This window comes from Colossoma macropomum, unplaced genomic scaffold (genome assembly GCF_904425465.1).
Source record: "Colossoma macropomum unplaced genomic scaffold, Colossoma_macropomum, whole genome shotgun sequence".
Taxonomy (NCBI): Eukaryota; Metazoa; Chordata; class Actinopteri; order Characiformes; family Serrasalmidae; genus Colossoma; species Colossoma macropomum.
Window position 1 is genome coordinate 32,247,181 of NW_023494803.1, and position 17,107 is coordinate 32,264,287.

Genomic DNA, 17,107 nt, shown 5'->3' on the forward strand with positions numbered 1-17,107 from the left:
GAACAGTAGTTCTACGATATTCCTGGGTCATCTTAAACTATTAAACATGCTGTGGATTTGAGATACAGTTAATAAGTACTAATAAAATTACACCAACAAACCAATCAGGAGTTATTTTATTCAGTTTTTGTAATGAAAGAACATGAGTGCTTGTCCAAAATATCAGTCAGTAAGATGTGTAAAAACTGTACTGGCTTTACTTTTTCGTCCTTGGAAAACATGATCGAATGCAGTGCTAATCAGTGCTAATACTGACAATATTGCATATCACTTGTACGTCTGCCAAACACAAGTGCAAAAATATTTTAACGCCTGAGATGTCAGTACAGGCTACTAATAAATGCTTACAATTTCAATAATGTAGCCTGGATTTCAGTAGGTTTCATTAATGATGCAGAATTTGACTAAGGACATGGTTGAAAGGTCCATTTAATTTAACAGAAACACAACTGATTAAATTCTGTAGCTGACTCAACTGCAAATGGTTTAACTTGATATGTTAACACTGAGTTGCCATTTTATCTAGTACACCTATTATATAGTTGCACTTCGTAGGTTTACAGTTACTGGCTGTAGCTGCACAGTTGGTCAGCCCACCTTTACTTCATTCATCAATGGAAAGTAACCACCGTAGGACTAACACTGACCAGATGTTATTTAGGTGATGGACTGTACTCAGCAGTATGTAGAGTCTGTGGCACTAGTACGAAGGTAACTCAGAGATTTAAACCTCTTAGTGTCACTACTGGGTTGAGAGAGTCTGCTAAAGATCCAACTGCGATTTTTCTGACCAATAGCAATAATGCAATTGAGATTTAAATCAGATTATTTTCTATTAATGAAGCTTCAGGCCTCCCCCCCCAAGAAGACCAGTTCTGGTACTTCACAATCTCTGCATTATTAGGTTAAATTTCACCAAATAAACCTGTTTATAAAATGCTGAATAATGTACAGCACTGTGCCAAAGTCAGAACCCACCTTGCATTATTTTGATTTCCATTTTTTTAATTTTTCAAAATTTCTGTGTAATTCAATTGTTGAGATGTAAACGATTAGAAATGTTCCGTTCTAAAGAAATTTTGCAGCTTGGACGGCTTTTCCACTGGTAGAACCAGGGATCGTGATGTCTACAATGCAAATACAGCCATTTTATTTATTATCCAAAATAACCAGTGAACCTACAGTTTTTACATTTAATGCTGATAATGGTAAAATAGTGGTAAATCTGAAAACAAATTTTGAGTTAGAACACCCAACATGTGCACATTCTGTCATGAATGTGTTTTAAAAATGTTTTAGGCTGAAACCTTAACCTCAAATCTATTGTGAAACAGTGTCTCAGACATCGGGCAGCGTATTCACAACCATTTTGTGTAATACATTTCTGTGAGTGGACTTTTAGGAACAATAAACTCTTCAGATGTCTGGTTCCCATCACCAACACTGTGAACAATTCTGACCAGGTAAGTAACATGCAGCATTTTGCATCAAACCACTCTGAATGAGTTTGCTTATATCTAATTTTTCAGAAAATTTTTAAAAATTGCTGGCATTCCCTTTTAAGTACAGTACATTTTGAACACCCCAGCTCTAACCACATACCAGCAAGGTGGACCTAGAGAGTAGGCATGTCTAATAAAGTGAGCAATATGCACTACCAAGATTACAGTGTCACTGCTGTGCTGAGAACGGTCCACCACTGTAATAATATCTGGTCAAGGGTGGTCCTATGCTGGTCAAGAATCTTGAACAGCAACAGATGGGCTACAGTCAGTAACTGTATACATGTGAAGCACTTGCTTATGGTAGCTGTACCTAATAAAATGGCTTCTTACTGTGGGTACAAGGAAGGTGCACCTTATAAACTGGAAGCTCAGTGTAGTCAGCTGATAATTTTCTGGTTTGCAGTTAGAGGCGCTGGCAGGGGAATACTGATGCTCCATCTGTTGTACTCCACCAGGGGGCAGCAGAGATGCATTCATGAGGTAAGCCATCTCGCAAACCACTGGACACAGTTTATCCAACAGTCTCTAATGTTTTGAAGGCATGCAGGTACTGTGTTAGGTGAAGGAGGTCACATGTCCACCTCCTTGTCCATTAACTGTCCAGTGTGTGCCAAAGGATAGAGTTAAAGAAGGGATGACACTTAATATCACTCACTCCTCCACCTCCTGAGCCCAGTCGACAGCCAGCGTCATACTGAAGGAGCTGTGACAAAAAAAAGAAAGACGTGCTGGTGATTAATTTGGTTTATGTACATTGACATAATTGTGCTTACAGTTTAAATGCACCTGTCTTTTAACTCGAATTTGCCCAGCAGGCTTACCTCTGTGAGTAGGGAGGCAGCTGCCGTGCTCAAGTGGTCTGGAATGAGAAGTTGTGTATGTGGATGCACTCCTGTGGGATGGCACTGCCAGAGAGGCTGACAAACAGAGGAGAGACAAAAAGGCGTATTTGAAGAGTATTTGTGGCAGAAAACATCCAATTTGAACCCAGTGAGTTCATTAAGGCTTTGTTTACAGAATAAATATGTATGTTTCAGGTAAATACAGACAATGTGTACATTGTACAGTTTTATGAAGGACCCTCTTCGAGGTTGAGGCTATAAGGTTATTTCACTCGCTGAGGTAAACAGACTTTGCTTACCGTTCCAGTAAGAAGTTCAAACAGTAAAGCTCCCAGACTCCACCAGTCACAGGCTTCTGTGATTTTGGATACACCCCCAATTTCTGTTTCCAAATTATTAATTACATAATCATTAATTACATTTATCTAACAAAGTTTTAAACTTTCAGTTAGGACTTTATACAGGAATTGTTCTTATACATGCTTACCTGGTGCACAGTACATTTGCTCTACAGCTTTAGGGCTAATTTCAGGCTGAACTTCTGTCCACTGTCCAAAGTATGTCAGGCACACCTTTCCTGTTTAGAACAGATGTCATTAGGTTCAGATACACACAATCCATCCTGTATGTGTGTTAAGTATAATACATGTATAAACATCTGTAGTATATACTTATAGGGATGCACTAAAGGTTTAACGATTTCAATACATATAAAGAAATCTCATTTTAAACAGTGTGTCAACTTTTAAAACTGTATGGCTGGCACACCCCTCACTCTCTTCCGAGGGTGTCTCATTTAGATCTTTCATTGAAACCGCTGTCAATTATTTGAACTAGGCATCTGGGTGCATCCTATGACTGAGCATATGACTGAGCTTTTAATACATCAATATAAATTCTAGGGGTTGTCATTTTTGAGGTTTATAGAGGGCGGTGTGGCAGAGAACTTTCATTTATCGGAATCAAATCCATCCGTTTAAAGCTCTGCAGAATCATTTTTAAACGGAGCCCCTGAAGGAATGTGGTGTTTTTTTGGTTTTTTTTTCACCAGATACTATCAGGTGCGTACCCGATACTAGGTGGTGAGCACCCAATACTATCAAGTGAGCACAAGATACTAAGTGGTGGGCACCCAATAGGTGATGAGCTCCCAATACAATGTGGTGAGCACCGGATACTATCAGGTGAGTACTTGATACTATGTGGTGAGCACCAGATACTACCATCTCCTGACAGTACCTGGTGCTCACCACATAGTGTTGGGTGAACACCACATAGTATCGGGTGCTCACCACATAGTATCGGGTGCTCACCACATAGAATCGGGTGCTCACCCGATAGTATCTAGTGCTCATCTGGTGCTCTCTGGTACACCACACTTCCCTTCTGGGGCTCTGTATTTTATTATATTTCACACATAAAATATCAAAAGTCAAACTGAATTTTGACCCAGTTCAAAATCGCACCTGAAAATATGTGCATTGTTACAGCTCTAGTGTGCACGTGTGTGAGCTGTGTGCATGGTGTAAACATTAACACAAGGCACACATTCAGGCACTCCTTCTTTTTGCTATATCAAAAATGTATCGCCGTGAAACACCAACACATCACACTGAATCCTGACAGAGTATGAGTTTTGCATATTGTCACACCCCTAGGATGCGTGACTGGAATTTTTGCTCCAAACATGCAGTCGGCCAATGTATTATTTTCTTATTTTAGCCAATCTGTGTTGCAATTTTATCATGTAAATAAAGTGAGTGGGTAGGTGCATTTGCACTGTATTTCAAAACACTTTATTTGATTAATGTTCTTTAAATATGTAACAGATTTTTCATTTATGAATTTAAAATGCCAGTATAGTTCATTAAAGAGCAAATAATGTTATTTATATTAGTTAATAGAAAATAATGGAAATGTGCTGGTGTGTTTCACGCGTTAATTTAGCCTGCACAGTGTGAGCTTTGTGTTAAAAAAAGCTTATAAAAGTTGGACAAAAGAACATGATGTATACCTAGTTACTATTATTTTCTTGACCATCAACAACGATTATTAAGTATTCGACATTTTAAGTCAGTATTGAATGATTGAGATCATAATAATAATATTGTTTGCTAATCATGGCCTTTGCAGTACTGACAGGCCAGAAGGCTGCAATATGCAAAACATGCTGGTCAGTCTTTAACCATAGCACACCAATTCAAGGGTTCATCTAGGTCTTTTTATTTCAAGGCATTTTACAAACTGCTATATGGTATTTTGTCTATGTTGTACATTCCAAGATCAAACCTATGAGAAGAATATTGTCATCTATGTTTTCTTTTTTGTAAACTGTCCAGTGACACACTCACCATTGCAGTTGAGCAGGATGTTCCTGGGGTTGAGATCCTGGCACACAATGCCTTGCTCATGAAGGTTCTCGAGGGCCAGCAGGATCTGAGCACCCCACATTCGCACCTCTCCCTCAGGGAGGCCCCATCTTGGTTGGGTCTTGGTTCTGAAGCTCCTGGCTCCAGACTGGGGCTGGTGATGAAGGCCATCAGCCTCTATGATCTGCTCAACATGTGGTCCCTCTGGTCCAGTCTGCCCATGAGAAGAGCTGCCAGTGTTGGTGGCAGGAGGACTGGACTGAGGATCCTTTCTACACAGAGGACTGAGGACTTCCCAACTCTCCTCTCCAACTTCCACACATTCTCTCTGCACCTCCTTCACTCCATCCTTACTTACATTCTTCAACCAAGGAGCCATTTTCATGAAGTCTACAGAGAAACTTACAGGTCTTTCAAGTTTTTGTTCCTTTGGAGATACTGTGCATGGCTGAGAATTTCCTGAGCTCAAGCTTGCCACAAACTGGGAGCTTTCAGTGTTCATGACAGTTTCTGAGTTACAAACACTTTGTCCATGAGTAATGTCCTCATGCTTTTGGCTCTGCAGGGGTAAATGCAGGGTATTGGGGACTATACGAACTTTCTGCGGAAGGACATTGACAGTGCTACAGAGGGTTGGCGGTGTGTCCCCTCCAAATAAGGAGCTCAGAGTGATCTGAGGTACACTGTTGATTCCTAGAATATCTGAATTTGACCCTGTAGCTGTTAAACCCCTGTAGTCCTGAGCAAGTTCAGCAGCATTCCAGGCTTTGTCAAAATCCACGCTGGAGTCAACCCACTCAATGCGGACATCATTTCCTAAAAGATCAGAGGTGACGCTGAGCGGATCTCGAGTGTCCACTATTACACAGGGCTGAACAGGAAGGGGCAAACTGTCCTGAGAAGCGAGGCGATTAGCTGGACCAACACAGGAAAGAGAATCTGTCCTTATTGCACCAGAGTTTGAGGATTTACTTTGCTGGAATCCAACCTTGTCAAATCTGGAATTCTGCAGACATCCTGTCTCCTCACAGTAGGAATGAGTTCCACAGCTCTCTAGCTGATGCTGGGTCTCATTCCAAGATGCCAGTGAGTCTGTGTCTGGACTATCCAAATTCTCCATTTCAAGAACTGCAGGTATCCTGTGATTATCCCCTCCATTCAGGTGGTAGAGCTGGCTGAGAGCAGGGGAAGTGTAGCTGTTTTTTAGCTGGATCTTGTGCTGGTGAGGACTGAAGCAGTCTGGATGTTCTCTGGCTACCTTACTTCTGATCTTGTGCAGTTTGGAGAAGAGTCTACTACCTGAAGGATGATACAAATAATTCTTAAAAAAACAGTAGGATCCCAGCACCTTTCAAGTTTGGATCCCTAATAATGACTCAGTTTGTACGAGAGGTGGGAATCTCTAGGCACCTCATGATTCAATTTGATATTGATTTAGGCTGCCAAGATTCTTGACTTCTGTATCCTATATTGTTCATGGTTGTTTCTTCTGATTAAATGATGCAAACAAAAGCAACTTGCCTGCTAATAGTGCCCCCTGCAGCAGAAGCTCCAGACTGCAACATGTTTTTGTAAATAAGTGAGTTTCCAAGCCAGTCTATGAGCTTTACTTTTAAAAATAAGGTATTTTCCATCATTACAGTGGAGGCTCCACGGAAGTCAGCTATGGATCCCTATGTGACTAATGAGTGATTGTAAACTTGTGTATTAATGAGATCCTACATTTCGTCCTCCACCAAGCCAGGCTGTTCCAAAGTATCCTACTTTGTAATGTCTCTGAGGGTGTGTGAGTCTCATTATTTAACATAAAAAAACTGATTTATGTTTTTGTGAATCAGTTCTTCCAAGAATCGACTATTTTTTCCATCCATAGTCTGTTAAATCTAGTGTAGTGTCTTGTCTATTTAAGTTATATTGCAAGAACTTCTACCCACAGTGCATTTCTTTACTGTGAGTATTTCACTGACTTCCTGTTTAAAGAACAGTTAGCACTTTGTACCACATTGACCACTTGCTTCGCACAGCACTTTACTTGGCTCACCTTGAACATGTTCTAAATGCAGGAACACTGAGTCCTCACTGATGTAGTACCTCAGTAACTTCACCATGAAAGGAACCCCCTGAGGAATGATGGTGGGACGGTCTCGACTCTCCCAGCTGGACTTAGGCAGGCTCTATACATTAGTAAGAATTGTAGGTTTATGTTATTAGCAAGTATTGTAAGTATATGTTGTTATGCATGTGATTCCCTTGCAAACAATATAGTACTAATAGTATACAAGCAGATATTGTCAGTTATAACTTTATTTGAATCAGATGATTAATTGAACATACTATATATATTAAATTTTGAAAATATAAAAAATATACACATAAGGATGTGTACTAACATATCATTGTTCATTAACCGCAATTAACCAGTGCATTTATAAATATACAAAATTAAGTGGAAGCTGTCTGCCTCCAGAATCTTGTTTCTGGCTTTAGAAACATGAGATGCTTTGGACTAAGAGGCACAGGAGCTTTTAAGTGGATCAATGTTGACAGCTTCATGCAGAGAGTAGACCTAAGAGTATTCCCAGAGATGTTATCAGCCTTCTGGCCAGACAGCAATACAGCAGAGCCGTGCGGTCAGAGCTTTTTGGCTGAGCATCTAGATTCTAAACTAGAGTTATAGCATTAGGACATGGCTGCTGGCTAAACACCTACCTTAATCACAAATGTCTCCTTGCTAATCAGGTTTTGAACAGTCAGAACCTACAGATGCAAGCACAAATACAGCTTTAAGAACTGGGGTTAACATTGAGTAGGTTGTAACACAATAATACAATATTTTATATTTTATTTTGAAAATAACCTACTACTTTTTCCGTGTTAAGAAAAAAGCAAAAATCATACATTGAACACACAATTATACCAAAGCCTTAAAAAACTAAATATACTATCAGATCATTCAGCATTTACAGTATCCATACTTTGCGTTTATTATAGCTCACAGTCTTTTTGGAAGACTTGCTTACAATTTTTTAAAGAAATTCAGTTCACATTCAGTGATGTTGAGGTCTGGACTCTGGGGTGGTCAGCCCATTGTTTTGAGAAAACCAGCAGCTTCTTTGTTTCATTTGCAAATTGTCTTCTTGTTCTTATTTTTTTCTCACTAAGGGCTTCTTAACAGCTACACATCCTTTCAGACTTACAATGTTGAGATATTCAGATATTCAACAGAATAGACTGACATTCAGGCCTCACATAACCATGTAACAAACTGAAACAGTTCAGTTCATACTGAAAGATTTGACTGTTTCAAAACAGTCACAAAAACAGTCTAAACGTCAACAGCAGTTTTGTAGTTTCACTTCTGCTTTCTTGTGAAAACTCAGACACAAAAAAAGCTATTTTTAGAAAAAGATGGTTTGTCTTCTGCTTCGGTTCACACCACAAACTCACCTGGCTTTCAGACAGTGAGCAACTGTACTTTTTTTAAGACAGCAGATTAATTTACCTTATCAATAACCCCCACGACTTTGCACATCTCCAGATCCTCCACTGGTGAGCTGAGATGTCTGATTGACCTGAATCTTAGGCTGCTGTAACCCTGTTGACCAAAACACACACACACATACACAAAATCACATTACTACAATCAGGCATTACTAAAGAAGAAAAGCTATTTCAGCTTGTGCATGACCTCAACGCCATCATATCGCCTTCACAGCTCCAAAAGGAGGCACACATCTGGGGATTACACAACATGTGAGGGCTCAGAGTTGAGTGCATTCAGAATTAATCTCATTCTTCTCCCTGGCAAAGTGAAGGAGGGAGGGTGCTCTATTGCTGTGCAGTTTAAATCCAAAGAGGAAGAGACAGGCAGCTAAGACTGGCTTTATTGGAGGAGACATGAGTTAGACTTTGAGTAAATGGGGGATGATGCGGATAGCCTCATGATACACCCTTAGCTCCGTGCTTGCCTTATATTAATGAGCAGTGCAGAGTAATATTAGGAGAAGGAAAATGATGAGTGAGAGCTGATGGCTCACAAAGCAAGAAATATCTACAGACTGGATGGAATAAGCAGAATACGGCAGTGGAAATGTGAGCATGACTGTCACATCTGTATGATGGCAGCATTACCCAGCATGGGGAAATCCATGACAACACAGAATATATAGTACTGTGTAAAAGTCAGAGACTACCCTTCATTTATATAATTTCAAGCAACAGCAGCCACTGAAACAGAGAAAAATGTGACTACAAACAACTGTGCAAGACCATCAGATAGACCGTACTTAAAGCTTCATCTGTAACAGATGTTTGGGATTACTTGGATCATGAGAAGCAGAAAATGCTACCAACTGCTAAGACTGAACTTTGGAGCTGTTGAAAAATATCGCTGCAGATTTCTTCGAGAAACTGAAAGCAAGTCTCCCGAAAAGAACAGAAGCCGTAGTAAACGCAATGTATGAACACACTAAACACTGAACAATTAGATATGTTTTACTGTTGAGGCTTATATGTAAATTTCAGTTAAATATATACTTCTTTCCTTGATGCTGAATGAAGAACTGGCACTTAATGGCTGTTTTGACTGGATATTAAATAAATGAAGTGTGGTCTGTGGCTTTCATTCACAGTACTGTTTGAAACACGTTAGTGGGGAACTTCAAAAGTTCATATATTATATATATTATCTCTGTCCTAACAAAACAATCATATCCAAAATAGTAACTATATAGAACAAGGAAAAAAAAAACATTCCTAATGCTATAAGTTTTTACTCCACATACATTTGCGCCATTTTTATTCGTCCTTTCATCCTTTTCACCTAAAGTGTTACATGTATTAGGATTACACTGATTTGAGGATAGAGAATATGTATGTATGTAGGTCTCATACCCCTAACTGTGTGGTGCCCTTGCTGAGATTATTCAGTAGATGAGAGTTGAAGATCTCCTCGGCTCTCTTCAGATACTGAGTGGTCTTCCGCTTCACAGCCTCCCGCCTCTCCTTGTTCGGATCCACTAGAAGACAGAAGAATGGTTCACTCTCTAATAAAGAATCTCCTTACCTTTATATTCAAGTATTATGTTCTGAGTGAATCACCCAGGCCAATTCTGAAACGAAAAAGCCTTGGTGACAAACATTGTCGTGCACTGTAGGGTTCAGATTAGAACACAGCAAAGTCTGCAATTGTGTGAGGTGCTATGTAGATTCCAAACTTTGTTTATTATTTTAAGGATCTGCTAGCACCTTAATTCTGCTTCTGTTGAGTGAATGTGTGCCAGTAGGCCTACATGGCTTCTTTAGTATTAATCATCAATTAGGAATGTATACAGGAAGCAAACTGAAGCAATTTGCCTATTGCTTTCCAACATGCTCAACTGGAAAACCTCAGCAACAACAGACTTGTTGCTTAATACACTAAAAACCGTTTAAAACTACTTATCTTGTCAGAATGTATATTTTTGCCTGTAAAACAAAGGGGCCAGTTTCCCGGACATGGATGAAGCCTAGTCTTGGACTAAATTGCAGTGTTGTTGGAAATTCTTTTTGGTCTAGACTTAATCTGGGTCTGAGAAACTCCCCTGTATGACATAAGAATAAATACAAATAAACATACAATAAAACCTGAAATATAATGTCTTCATTAGTAGAACGTAGTTAAAAGAACACTGGTTTGGTTTTTGATTACTCTTTTGTTGACTTCTTGATTTGTTCAGTTGTCCTCAATTTAAGTAAAAGTGACAAGTTTCAGTCAGGCTTCAGGGTGCATCACAGCACTGAGTCAGCTCTTCAGAAATTGACAAATGATTTACTGCTTTAACTTGAATCTGGTAACTCTGTCTTTTTAAATAAGCTTGATCTGCCACATTCAATATAATTGACCATTATATTCTCTTGGATTGTCTAAATCGTGGGGTGGGCATTCAGAGAAAAGCCTTGGCTGGGTTTTCCTCTTACCTTAAAACTGCACATTCACTGTTCAGATGGCAAGACTTACTTCGTCATCAGCACCCATTTCATATGGCTTACCTCAGAGCTCTAACTTAGGGCCTATTTTATTCTCTTTATACATGCTTCCACTTGGCTTCCGTCTGAGTGCATACAAACTATTGGTGACCACCTGCGTCCTTTCTTTTCTAACTTATCTAGCTGTGCTAAAAATCTTGGGGTCATTTTTGACTTATTTCTTAAATCTGATAAACAAATTCAGTCCTAAAGATTAATTTTTAATCATCTGAGGCATATTTCTAAATTGAAATCAGTCCTCTTACTTCATTATCTAGAGATAGTTTTACCAGCTTTTATCACAACTTTTCTTAATTATTGTAATTCTCTATATGGGAGTCAACTTGTCCAAAATGCTGCCACAAGACTCCTTACTGGCACAAAGAAAAGAGACAGCATTTCACTGTCATGGCTTCTCCACACTGGCGTCCTGTCAAGATTTTAAATTTTAGATTTTAAAACTACTTTTTTGTTTTTAAGGCATTACATGGTCTGGCCCCACAGTATATTTGTGATATGATTAGCCCCCATTGATCCACTAATAAATGACTGCTCACTGTCCCACGCTCTCGATTAAAGCTTAAAGGAGATCATGTGTTTTCAGAAGCTGCCCCTGGACTGTGGAATAGTTCACCTCTTAATGTAAGATCTGTATTAACTACTGGTGAATTTAAATCTTTCCTTAAAACTTCTCTCTTGGCTTTGCTTTCTTGTTAACATTTGCTTTCTAAAGTCTGCCCTGTGCTGCCGTCCTGTCCCCAGCATCCTCTTTTTGAAAGCCAAAATATGGTCACCCTAATATTCAGTGACCATGGCCATCATAAATCTGATGTAGATTTTTGTAATTAGTCACCTAATCAGCAGTTAAACTGTGCTATGCAAATTAGTGGGCTGTACTACAACACTGTGTTTATGGGTTAGCAAATTAGTTCCTTTAGCTGTTCTCAGAAAATCTTGAACTAAACCCAAACTGATTCTGAAGATCTGAACTAGCTGCCCCCTGTACAGGTTAGAATGCGATTTAGCATTATAGCTACTGTGAAGCAAACTTATTGCAAAAGTGCATGTTGAAAGCATCTGTTTCACTTATGCTCTAGCAAGAGTTTTGTAACAGATCTCGTTCTCATTTTCTCAAGTTTGCTTCAGAGTTATGGACTCACGTTCCTGTTTCATTCTATCTTGTCAGCTAATGCAGATTTCCTTACTGACCCTCTGCCCAGAACTCCAGCCCAGGTTCTCAAGAGTTCTCTCCCCTCCTATAGTCATACAGTCCCCTTTAATAGTCTGAATTAGTAAATTATGATTTTTAGCATAATATGCTGGAGACTATAGAATAAAACTATGTCCTAATGTTAGGCCGGTCACAATTATTACGTAACTGCCTAATCACAATTATTAAAGACTGCAATTATTTTTCACCTTTGTTAGCTTCCACAATGTTAATATCACAAAAAACAGAATGTGAACTGGGTGCCTTTTCTTTAGTGGGGATGAGCTAAATGGGAATGTGAAAGAAAAGGAAAGCTGAAAATGCATTTATTGAGACACTCGAAAACAACAAAAGTTCTAACTTATGGTTTGGTGCTATAACACCTTCAGAGGGCAGCAGTGAGTGATGTTTTTTTATTTGAGCTTGAGCGGTGTTCCAAAACCACATACTACCACATTAAATAGCATGGGCATCATCATTAGAAATACTTTCAGTAGTATAGTATGTATAGCATGGTAGTATGTGGTTGTGGATGCAGCCTAACAGTGTGTCCCATTTCAGGGGCTGCGTCCTTCGGAGGCTGCCTCTTAAAGCTGATTGCGTCACAGTGGCACGACTAGGCTGTCCCATTTCGAAGTCTCCTTCATATGCGGCCGAGAAATGGCAATGAAGGATCCATCGGGTGTATCCTTCGCCAGCCAACATATCCCGAGGTTCATTGCGTGCCGGCAAGAATGGCGGCATCAACACAGAAACGAGTGGCGGCTGAAGAGTACACTTTTAAATATAAGTACTGGGTTTAAACTGAGGCGAATGGCTAACAATACAAATGTTAACAACAACAATCTCATCAGCAGCTGGCAGGGAAGCATCTCCAGCTCTATTGAATGAAAAAATAAAAAAATAAAATTAGTTTCTGGCTCCGTCTTTAAAGAACTATAGAAGAACGTGACAAGAGCTGTGTTTCATGGCGCAACGGTAAGGGCGGGAACAGGTGCTGTGACGCAAACAGAAAATCTGCCGTAGGGCTGATGTCTCATTTCGGTTCAGCCTTCACGGGTCTAAGCAGCCTTCATAGGACACGCCTTCATAGACTGCGTCCTTCGAAGGATCCAGCCCCTGAATTTGGACACACTGTAAGTATCATTTAATCATTCCACACAATGAACAATCACATTGCAATTATATATCAACTGTAATTTCACTTTCACAAGCTTAGAACTGAAGGCGTCATGTATGTATTCTGACCGAAGGTGCTTTTAAGTATTCTTAAAATCTGTGACACGTGCGGGACTAAGAAATAAAAGTACTCATGCTGGTGAAATGTTAACCCATCTATCAGCCTGTTTTATGCTTTACCACATACAGGTATAATATGCTGTGAAAACAGAACCTGCTACCTTGAACTCCATTTAGCAGCAGGTCCACACCGTTCTTGTAGTAGCTGAACGCAGCCTCGTAGTCCTCGTTGACCTCCCTGTCCAGGGCCATGCGGATCTGCTTGGCTGCATCCACCAAGTAGTCTCTTTTAGCCATGATTGCCCTCAGAGAACCAGAGTCCACAGAGAACTGGAAGATATGACGGAGGGAAGTCCTCTTAGGAATGACCACATGGCTGAGGTGGAATCACTCCTCCACCAGCCTCTTCACACAGCACTGCTCCATGGGTAGCTCCCTCACAGCAATTCCCCGTCTGACAAGTGAGGAGTGAAACGTGTGAATGATGGTAATAAGCACCTCATCCAAAGACTACAAATGAAACAGTTTCTATGGATAAACAACCAAATAATTAAAGGTGAATTCAACTGATTTTTCAGCATAATTCAATGGTTGAAATGCAAGCAAAGTCATTCAGAGTGGTGTGATGTGAAATGGCACATTGTAGAGAAACTGTAGATAAACTTTCCAACTCTATTTTCTTTCCAGGGGTGGTACCAGCGGTCGTGATATCTACAACACATATACAACCATTTTGTTTACAATCCAAAACAACTAACGATCCTACACGTGTATTCTGAGGTTTTATATGTAATGCTGGGTAAAATAGTGGCAAATCTGAAAAACTGTGTTTTCTTTGGGGACTATTTTGCTTTAAAACAGCCTGCATTTTATGTAATAACTTTCTGTAAGAGATCTTTAGGAGGCATTAAATGCTTTGGATGTCTGGTTCCTATCACCACCACTGTGAACAACTCTGTCTCACTCAGATAGAAAGTGTTTCGTAACAAACCACTCTAAAGGACTGTTTACATCTCGACCATTTAATTTTGTAGACATTTTGAAAAATCGATGGAATTCCCCTGTGCTGCGCAGAGCTGCTTTTTCAAATGAAAAACTCCACATCATTTTATATTAAAACCAGAGCCAGTGAAGTACCTGCTAAGACTCACCTTTGTCCCTGAACTCCATCACAAAAGGAAGTCATGCTGGAGTGCAGTCATTAAATGCCTCTCTCTGCTCACGCTCCACTTTGCAACAGCCACCTAAAAGTTAAAAATCAATAAAACATCATTCTCTGCATGCTGTGCCAGACCACAGGCTGGCATACAAAATCAGCAATGGAATGAGGATGGACGGTGTAGGCATGACTCATGTCCTCTTAGACTTGTCACACTATAAAATGCCTACTGCTTATTCTCTGAACAGTCACGAAGCAAAACAAACCCCTACAAAGCATTGCATATACAGACCACAGTGGAATGTTCATTTTACTGTAGATCAGTAACCAATGTTTATAACTTACACAGTGCCCCATCACCCAAAGGTCTGTTTTGTTGCGTTACTCTGTTCTCAGGATGCCAATTTTATGCAAAGTACACAATTCTTGGAAGCTGTTTCCTCTTACGAAGTGAGTAGTGAATGTTTCTTTCATTTCAGGTTGGGATGATTTTCAAGAAAGCAACTTCCTTTACAGCTATGCCACCTTTTGTTTGGGATATGAGTATTTTGAACCACAGATCAGGTCTACAAGGGAGTCTGAACACTTCCAGAAGAACTCTCAGCCAGGATAGAAAACTATTTCCCATCTCCAGAGCTCTGATTCTGATTCAGAGCCACACAGTCCTCATCTGAGGAGCACTACTGGAATAACATGCTTAACCTCCATGGATAATACTACATGGAGCTCACAGCTAATTAAGAGACACATAAAAAACATATACTATAAACTCTCGTAGATGAATCTTTAGTAAAGAGAACATACAGGTTGTTCTATATAGCACCAAAAAGGGTTCTTCTATTCTACTGTTCGGATGTCAAGCTTACAATAATACAAGTGCTACATAGTTATTATCAAAAAGGTTCTATATAGAACCATATACAACACATTCTCCATCAATCTGAGGAACCACTTTACCAAGCAAAGAACCACTTAAGCATTTATAGAAATAGTTCTGTATAGAACTATTTAATGCCTTTAATAAAGAACCCTTGAAGAACCATCTTTTTAAGGAGTGCACTGTAAGGCGTGTGTACACACATGATGAAGCCTGTGCAGAGGGAGGGGACTGCAGTGCAGCCTCCATCCCAGCTCAGAGATCACATCCACACATCCAGTCCAGCACATGCAACACGGCCCATCATCAGTCAGCCATTTCCAACCATCCCACCGCGCCAGTCTGAACCCAGTCTGACACCCGAACAGCCTTCCTGCCTTCCAGCCTCCAGCGCGCCTCACGCTACTGCGCACACAGTAAACAGAAGCAGCATCGCCTTTACACGTTAAGGACCTTTAACGGCTGAAATGCATGTGTGTCGGTACCTATCTGAGGGGCTGTGAATCCCGCCCGGCGGGTCCTCTCCTCATCTCCAGCAGCGCTGCGGAGGATCTCTGAGCTCAGTGCTGATCAGCGGAACCGTGATTCGGTCCGTGCGGCGCTGCGCGCGTCATTCAGCGCGAGACTCTCGGCAGCTGCGGAGAGGCGGAGCCACAGCGCCGCTTCCTATTGGCTTCTGGTGATGTCACTAATACAGCGCCCTCTAGACTCTCACCAAAACAAAAGGAGTAAACAGTTCCAGCAAGAAAAAAAAAATACATGATACATTAATTATGCAAAGAGTTATTTACATAACTGAAGGGACTGTAAAACGCTTTATAGACCTTTTCTTTTTCCTGATATACGTTGTTGGGAGTGAGTTTAACTCATAAAAACATTACTACTATATTATAATTTATACCACACTAATTATAGAAATACAAATGTGTTTTCCATTCTTCGTCAGCTGTTACTCTTTTCAAAACTCCTTATATCCAAAATGGCTGTAAATGGAGACACAGCATTTTGGAATGAAACTTTCCAACCATATTAACAAACAAAAACAAACAAATAAATAAATATATCTTTATGATATACTATGAAAACAATCATTTTCAACAACATAAAAGCAATTTGTTTTTTGTTAAGTGTAGAAACTAATTCTAACATGTTAGTCCAGTGCAACTTCACACATTTCACATAATTAGTAGGACACTAGGAAGCTGAAAATAAAGATTAATAAAGAAAAATAAATTAGACTTGTCTAAAATGATGAATGGAGCCGTTCAGCATTCTAAAATGACAGAAATTCAGAGAATGAAATTATAATAAAGTTAATATTCAGAATTCATATTTCAAAACTGGAAGTCAATTTTCAAGGCAGATATCTTGACAGAAATATGTAAATAGACAATTGCAATATACTCTTAAGTCTTTATCGTTTTATTCTTTTCATTCCTTTTCATTCTCTTTTTTCATGGGTTTCACTGAATGAAACTCTTCTAAAATCTCTTGCTGAACAGTTTTTTTATATTTAAATCCACATTGTATGCATTGTGTGTATACATACTTGTAAATAAAATAACAAAAAATATTAATGTGGTAAGTGATTCCAAACAGTGCTGTATACATACACACACACACACATGTATATATCGCTGTTGTCAGAAGAAAACCTCATATCTCCAAAATGGTAACTTTACTGGAGAAGGAAAAAACGTACTTTACTTTTAATGTAAGTCAATCATTTTGGGTCATTTCTTTCGGTCCATTCTTCATGAAATTTACGCACAATGTAAAGGACAACAGGCATTTTCAAATTATGTCAAAAACTGAAAATTGTCAAAAATTGAGATTTCTTCTGAAATATTGTATGGAGTATAAAACGGTTAATTCTGTGACCTGTGTGGGTTACTTTGTC

At 39.5% G+C, this 17,107-nt stretch overlaps 1 protein-coding gene across 1 annotated transcript; it reads right to left on the reverse strand.

Annotated features, from left to right (window-relative positions):
- Positions 1-1,480: 1,480 nt before the first annotated feature.
- On the reverse strand, positions 1,481-15,686 carry rps6kl1 (ribosomal protein S6 kinase-like 1). The gene is made up of 12 exons (XM_036592593.1): positions 15,411-15,686; positions 14,323-14,415; positions 13,333-13,625; positions 9,610-9,734; positions 8,219-8,311; positions 7,426-7,473; positions 6,758-6,890; positions 4,699-6,015; positions 2,835-2,924; positions 2,647-2,729; positions 2,327-2,422; positions 1,481-2,208 (listed from the first exon to the last, which is right to left on the reverse strand). The coding sequence occupies exons 3-12, from the start codon at positions 13,466-13,468 to the stop codon at positions 2,098-2,100; spliced, it is 2,232 nt and encodes a 743-aa protein (XP_036448486.1). The 5' UTR covers positions 13,469-13,625; positions 14,323-14,415; positions 15,411-15,686; the 3' UTR covers positions 1,481-2,097.
- Between the last annotated feature and the right edge of the window lie 1,421 nt (positions 15,687-17,107).